The sequence below is a fragment of the Fonticula alba genome, assembly GCF_000388065.1.
Source record: "Fonticula alba strain ATCC 38817 unplaced genomic scaffold supercont2.5, whole genome shotgun sequence".
NCBI classification, from domain to species: domain Eukaryota; order Rotosphaerida; family Fonticulaceae; genus Fonticula; species Fonticula alba.
Window position 1 is genome coordinate 1801509 of NW_009242975.1, and position 7374 is coordinate 1808882.

At 74.6% G+C, this 7374-nt stretch overlaps 1 protein-coding gene across 1 annotated transcript in view; it reads left to right on the forward strand.

Annotated features, from left to right (window-relative positions):
* Window positions 1-5257, forward strand: part of H696_03562 (hypothetical protein) — a gene marked incomplete at its 5' end in the record, with an annotated part of 6973 nt that extends 1716 nt beyond the window's left edge. The window contains 6 exons of the mRNA XM_009497431.1: window positions 148-1246; window positions 1562-2576; window positions 2767-3753; window positions 3910-4432; window positions 4607-4811; window positions 4955-5257. Of these exons, the coding sequence (XP_009495706.1) occupies window positions 148-1246; window positions 1562-2576; window positions 2767-3753; window positions 3910-4432; window positions 4607-4811; window positions 4955-5233 (4108 nt within the window). The 3' untranslated portion in view covers window positions 5234-5257. The remainder of the gene's footprint in view (window positions 1-147; window positions 1247-1561; window positions 2577-2766; window positions 3754-3909; window positions 4433-4606; window positions 4812-4954) is intronic.
* Between the last annotated feature and the right edge of the window lie 2117 nt (window positions 5258-7374).

The following is a 7374-nucleotide window of genomic DNA, read 5'->3' on the forward strand; positions in this document are numbered from 1 at the left end:
TGTATTTCTGTGCGTGTTTCTGTGTGTGTGTTTCTGTGCGTGTTTCTGTGTGTGTGCTTCTCGGTGTGGCACTCCTTACGCCCGTGTGTGTGCACGCGCGCGCGCGCGCGCGCCTGTGTGGCGGGCGGCGGGGACGCCAAATGGCAGCCACCAAAATGGCCAGATCTCCCTTTGCACCGTCCTGCCGGGGGCCCTGCTGGATGGGAGTGCCCCCTTTGCGGTGGCCATTTCCGCGCGACTGCGCGACCATTCGGACGCCGTGCAAACGGTGCGCTTTTCGCCGTTTCCGGTGTCGCCATTCGCCCCGGGCCCGGGTGCCAGCCCGGAACGCCGGGCAGTTCCGACCGCCGGGGCGTCGCTCGGCCCCGGCGTGGACTCGTGCCCGACCACGCCAGGGGTCGGCGGCCCGGCAGGGACGGCGGCATCGGTCGGGCCGCTACAGTTGGCCTCATGTGCCGGGCTGGCACCGGTGCACGCGAGCCTCGGCGTGCCGCTGGTGGAGACGCTCTTCCTGGCCAGTGGCTCGCGCGACCAAACGGTGCGCGTGTGGGCCGTGCAGCCGGGCCTGCTGTCCGGCATCCGGGCGCCACTGCCGGCGGGTGATTCGCACCTGCTGGCCCTTGCTACCAGCTGCCTGGTGCGCTTCAATTACCCGCGCGACTCGACCGGACCCGGGGGCGGCCGCGGCCCGGGGGCAGCCGGGGGCCCATCCGCCGGCGACTCGGCCCCGGATGACGGTCGGCAGGCAAGCCGTCTGCGCGCGACGCTGACGTGGTCCGCCCGGCCAGGGGCCCCGGGCCGGGCTTACCAGTGTGTCTGTGCCCTGTCGACCGGGGCGGCCCCATGTGCCGGGGACCGGCTGGCGCCGATTCTCCTGTGCGGCTCGGCCAGTGGCGAGCTGTCGGTGTGGGACTTGGGCATGCCGCTGGTCCGGCTGCCGGGCCCGGCCGGCGGCGAGGCGGCCGCCGACGAGGCGCTCTTCGACATGCCGCGGTACACGACGGCCGGCGAGTGTGCGGCCTGGCGCCGGCGTTGGCCGGCCGACTTGCTTGCGGCGCCGGTGCTGCAGCATGCGCCGTGCTCCTTCCGGCCGGCATCGGCGGGATCGCCGGACGCCCCGGCCCCGCTCGGGGCTCGTCTCATCCGACGCCTGACCACCGGCGGCCATAATCGCACCATCTTTGGCCTGGACTTCGGGGGGTTTCCTTCGCCCGGCGTGGGGGCCTCCATCTCCATGGATCGGCAGGTGTGTACCTGGGGCCTTCTCCTCGGCCGCGTGCTTTCTGCGATGTCATGAGTGGGAGTATCGGCCTGGTGAACTGACATGTGTGTGTGTGTGTGTGTGTGTGTGTGTTTGTGTGTGTGTGCGTGCGTGTGTGCGTGCGTGCGTGCGTGCGTGCGTGCGTGGGTGCGTGGGTGCGTGCGTGCGTGCGTGTGCGTGTGTCTGTGCGCGCGTGCTCCTCCCTCCCTCCCTACCCCTCTTTCTCTCTCTCTCTCTCTCTCTCTCTCTCTTCGGTTCTCCCCACCCCCATCCGAACGCGGCACCCTCCCGGGGTCAAAGGTGATCATTTGGTCGCTGGCCGACTTGCAGCCGGTGACTCGCATGCCGACCCTCGGGGCCTTCGGCTGGGCCCTGAGCGTGGCACCGGAGACCGGACCGGCCCCGAGGCAGGTGGCCCTGGCCGTGGGCGATGGCACGGTGCGGCTGTTTGATCCGTGCACGGTGGGGCAGCGACGCCTGCTGCCGAGCTCCGGTCCGACCCCCGGCGTCGGGGCGTACGATGGCTGGCGCTCGGTCTGGCGGCGTCTCAACACCCAGGTGACCGCCTGCCGGCATGCGCCGGCCAGCGCCGACCCCCACCTGGCCGGGCGGCTGGCATACGGCCTGGTCGACGGCGGGGTGGGCTTGCTGTCGGCCGGGTCGGCCAGCCCGGCGGTGGTCCCCTCGCCGGGGTTCCACCAGGCCTCCGTGCAGGCGGTGGTCTGGCTGCGGGTGACCGAGCCGGATGAGGCGCCTGGCGGTGGCGCGGCCGGCGGCGCGGCTCCTGGCCGGTGGTCGCTGGCCTCGCTGGCGGCCGATGGCCAGGCGCTGCTGCTGCACCGCCTGGCCGGGCCACCCTCGGGTGCCGAGCGCCCCGCCGGGCCGGAGCCGGCCGACGCTCGACCGGCCAAGAAGCGCCGGAAGCGAGGCCCCCCGGGAGATGCAGCCGAGTCCGGGCCCGGGGCCCCATCGTCGGACGCCTGGGCCAGCGGCGGGCCATTTATGTCGGGCCCGGGGCCGGGCCCGGGCCCGGCCGATCTGACGGGGGCCGTGCATGGCGGGCAGGCCGGCCTGCCGGCCGATGCACGGCCCACCGCACTGGCCGGGTCCCCCTGCGGCCGGGTCCTGGCGGTGGGCTTCTCCAGCGGGCATGTGTGCCTGTATGTCCTGAGCGGGGCATTGGAACATCGGCTGTTGGCCGCCGGGGCGACCGGGACTGCGGCCCATCCGCCGGCCGAGGCGTGCCTGGTGCTGACCGGCCACGGTTCGGTCCCCGGGCAGGAGTCCATCACATCGGTCGACCTGCTGGAGCACGGTACGTGAGACTGGCCCTGTGCCGGGGTCCCCGCCAGGGCGTCTCGGCATTGCTGCCGCTTCTTTTTTTTTTTTTTCCTTTTTGCCTTGGCGGCTCCCTGCCCGACGTCCGTTGTGTGTGAGTGTACATGCGTGCCCCTTCTCACCGGTTTTTTCCCGTTCCCCTTTCCATCCCACCCGCCCGGTCGCAGATGGGGGCCTCCTGCTGGCCGCGGCCACGGAACGCGGGCGGCTGCACGTCGCCGAGGCGGTCTCGGGCCCGGCCGCCGGGGGGCCGGACTGCCCGGCGGCCGAGCTGTCCTTCGGAGGCTTCGAGTCGCAGCAGCACTCGGATGCCGGTGTGGCGGTCTGCTGGGCTGCCGGGCCGCCGGAAGCCGTTCGCCATCCTGGGTACTTGGGATCCCTGGCCGGGGCACCGGGTGTCCCCGGGCCCGAGGCCACGGTGGCTCGTCTGTTGTCGCTCGCGCAAAATGGCTCGCTGCAGTTGTGGCACGTGGTGCTCGGGCCCGAGCGGGGCCGCCGGCGGCCGGTCCTCGCGGCCCGGTACCTGCCGGTGCATTTGGGCCAGGTGCATGGGGCGGCGGCCATGCTGCTACCTGGCTCCCGGGGGCTGGTCATTCTGTCGACCGGCAGCGACCAGACCCTCCGGTCGACGCTGCTGGCCGATGACCTGGATCCGAAGCTGCTGTCCGGGCCGCCGGCCGTCTCGCCACCGGGGGACGGCCCGGTGCCCGTGGCGGCGGCCGTGGCGGCCCCAGCGGCGCCGGCGGTCCCAGCCCCAGCAGAGGCATTCCCCTCGCCCGGACCCGGGGGCCCGAGTCCGGCCAAGCGCCCGCGCGGGGAGGCCCCCGGCCGAGCCGCTGTCAGCCTGGCGCCCGACGCGACACCGGCCGCCAGCCCGGCCACGGGGAGTGACATGGCTGCCGGCGGGGAGCCGGGCCTGGCGCCCGGGCGCGGGCTCTTCTGGGACCTGCTGGGCCAGGGCCCCGGGCCGGCGCCAGGCCAAGCGTGCCCCTTCATGCGCCCGCTCCTGCCGATGGCCCAGTGCCTGGCGCCCGGGGCCGGGCTTCTCGGGCTTCGGCACCCGGCCGGCCCGGCGTGCGGCCGCCAGTGTGGCCTCCTGCCGTTGCTGCTCGCTTCCCCCACGCGAGACCTGCTGGCCCAGCTCCAAGCCTCCGGTGCGTGGCCGGACCCCGACTTGCCCTCGCCCCGCCCCCTTCCCCATGTGTCTCGCCTCCTCCCCCCCCCCCCGGCGTGGATCACTGACTTGCTGCCTCTTCCCCCTTCGCGGCTCCGCCTCGGGCGCCCTCTCCTGCCTCGCTGCTCGGGCGCAGCCCTGGCCATGCCGGCCGGGAGGGGGCTCCTGGCCGGGGTGTGCCTGCAGGCATGGCTTGGCCATGGGCGGCGGGCCCTCGAGCGTGCGTTGGTCGATGTCGAGGCGACGTGCGCCTGTGCCCGCTGCCGGCACGCATTGCTGGCCGGGCTGGCGGCCCTGGCCGGGCACTTTGCCCCGGGAGACCTGTCGCGGCGCTATGCGGCGGCGCTGTGCCGGCCGGCGGGCGCCGGGCGCCGGGCGGCTGCATGTGCCGCGGACCCGGGCCTCGGCCCGCTTCTCGGGGCCACCTTGGTGCTCGGGGCCGAGGGCAGCGCGGCCGGGGTCCGGGCCCTGGCCGAGGCCGGGCTGTGGGGCTTGGCGGTGGCCCTGGGCCGGGTCAACCTGCCGGCGGCTGGCAGCCTGGACGCCAGTGCGGCCGGGCCCCGGGGCCTCCTCCTCCAAGAGGTCCTCCACGCCGGTGCCCTGTCGGCCGCATCGCCCGCACACCCGGCCGGGCCATGTGCCGGCCCGCTCCTGAGCCGGTACGTGGCCGTGTGGCCCTTTTCTTTTTGCCTGTCTGTCCGCCCGTGTCTGTGTCCCTGTGCTGACCCCCCTTGCGGCCTGCTGTGCGCCCGCCGGTGTTGGGCCACGCCCCCCCGGGCATGCGCGCGCGGTAAATGCCCCCCCCCCCTGGACATGGCGATCGGGCTGCGCAGCTTCAGCCGGCTGGATGGTCCTCTTCGGACCGGCACCTCGGCGCCGGCGGCTCTGGAGAGTGTCTTCGGCCCGCCGGAGTCCGGTGGTTTGGTGCCCACGGCGGATGTGTCCCCGGTGGAGGGCCTGTTCCTGCGACTGGACGCCTGCCTGTTCCTGCTGGGCGATGAGACGCTCCCGCTGTCGGAGACGCATGGCGGCGCGACTGTGCGTTTACACCCCTGCCCTGGCCACCGCCTCGCATGTGCGCCCCCCAGGGCCTGGCTGACCCGCATCTCTATTGACCGCCTCCCCCCCTCCCCCGGCCGCCGGGGCCGCCGGCTGCCGCGTGTCCTCTTCCTCCTGGCCAGATTCCGGTCTCCGAGCGCCGGAACACCTTTGCCCGGTTGGCGGGCGCGGCTGCGGAGGTTGCCGCCCGGCTGGGCGCCAGAGCCATGCACCCCCTCGGGGCGTATGGCACGGGCGGCGACCCGCCGGGGGACGGCGCCCTGGCCGGCCGACTGCTATACCGTGCCGGGCTGCTTCTTCAGCCGGATGGCGCGATCGTGGCCGAGGCGCCGGCCGAAGGGGGCCTGGCCGAGTGGGTCACGCGCATCTGCGAGCTCTTGTCACGCCAGGAGTCCACATGATCTCAATCCCGAAATAGTCCACGCCTTTTTGTTTTCCCTTCTCCCCCTGGTGCGCCACGACCGCCGGCGACGTCGGCGGCCCCCTGCCCCGCTCGAGGGGAGGCCTGGCCGGGGTCCAGACGGGGGGGGGGCATTGCTTGGTGGAGACACATTTGTGTGGGTGTGCGCGTGCGCGCGTGCGGGGGAATGAGACCGCGCAAAGGAGGGAGCCGGTCGCGGCCGCCCTCCTCCGCGGCGGTGCATATGGCGCGGGCTGGTTCCTCATCCGGTCAGGAGGCCCTGCCTGCACCCCGTATCGCGGGGTGCGGGGGGAGATGACTCGGGCCGATCGGCGGGCGTGTGCTCCCCTTTCGGACGCACCTGCCCCCGATGGAGGCCTCCGGGGGGGGGGGGGGCGAGGGGCGTGTGCGCGCCGGTGCGAGCCCCCGCGACTCCGGGAGACCAGGCCTGGAGGCCGGACGAGATGCGCGAGGGGCCGGGGACAAAAAGCTGAGGCATTCCCTGGACAGCCGGCGACGCGCGGGTCCCACGCACGACGCGGGCCCGGGGGGCGTCGGGGGGGGGGGCCCCGCCCGGCGCCTGGTCGGCTCTCATGGGGCCGGATGGAGTTTGGGGGCGGGCGGCAAGGGCAGCAAGGGCGGCAAGGGCGAGGGGGGTTGGGGCGGCGGCCGGCCCTGGCGCGTCCGAGGGCACCGGGCCTGCCTGCCGGTGCGTCGTGAGCCGGCTGCCCTGCCGGCCCCGGGGCGCGGTGTGTGGCCCGATTGGGGGTGAGCCAGCCCCGCAGGGTGTGGGCAGTGGGTGGCGACGGGGGCGCGGGTGCGGGCACGCGGCGGGCGGGCCGGGGCACATTCTCCGGGCCCCCGTGCGCTGTGCCGCTATTTTTCAACACCCCGCGACATTTCCTCGCAGGGGGGCGGGCGGGACCAAATTTGGATTTCTCTCGGGGGATGGCCTCGGGGATTACATAAGAAAAGGCGCGCCCGGGAGGGAGTGTGCCCGGTGTCCCGCGCGCACGCAGGCCCTGAGTGCGTGGTTGCGCCGCCCCCCCTCCGCGGCTTGGACCGGCGTCCTGCGTTCCCACCCATTCCCTGCCGGGTGCTCGGGCGTTGGGGCATCCCTGGCGCTCTCACGGGTCGTGGGTGCGGGGCGCCGCGGGCCGGGGGACTTCCCGGCTCCGAGCGAGACGGCCCTGGTGCAGGAACCCCCCCCCCCCCCTGCTGGGCCCCCCGGCCCTCCGGGGGTCCCCAGCAGAAGGCCCCAAGGAGGTGCGGGGCCGCGGGCGTGGGTGTTGGCTTCGGTGCCGGGGGGGAGCCGGGGGCGCGCGCTTGCACGAGCGAAGCCGCCGCACGCACGCACATTTTAGCGAACCATGTGGCGAGAACTCGGGGCCATTTTCACGCTCGGGCCGAACTGCCAGTTGTGACGCTGGCAGGGATTCCGGCGATCCTGGTTTAGGGCCCCCGGCCGGCGGCCGCCCTCGCGCCCGCGCCGGGCGAGCTGTTGGGCGGAGGGGGGGGGGGGCCGGCGACCGCTTGGGCTGGCGCCCGCAAGCCCGGGCACTCGCGGCAACTCCGCCGTCCCTTGCCGGAGGGGAGGCACGTTGCTGGGGGGGGGGGCTGCCTCCGGGTGTGGGCGAATCCCCGCCAGGCCCTCGGGCGGGGCGGGGGGACAGCGGATTCCTCTGTTTCAGAATGGCCAGCGCTGGTGTGCCCTGCCAGGCAGCGCTCCCGGCCCGACCCCCCGGCAGAGGGGTTGGGCTGGATTTCACCCGGCTCCCACCTTCGGGGCGGCGGAGAAACCGGCCGGCGCCCGGGCCAGGACCCGAGACCCAGCGGCAGTTCCCAATGGTCTCCGAGCCATGTCTCGGCCCTGCCAGCGGTGGCCGGCGCCCGGATGGGGGTGCATGCTTGCGCGTTTGTCCCGCCCCCCCTCCCCCGGCCGGGGGAGGCAGATCGCGGGGCGCCCCCGGCTCGGAGGCCGATCGGCCCCTGTGCGAGTGTGTGCGTGTGCGCGCGCGGGGCTCGGCCGGGGGCCCCGGGGGGGGGGCGGGGGGGCGGGCGGGCAAGGGGGAGGTGCGGGCGAGGCGAGGCGAGGCGAGGCGAGACGAAGGGGGGCCCGCCGAGGGGCGCCGGCGCCGGGCC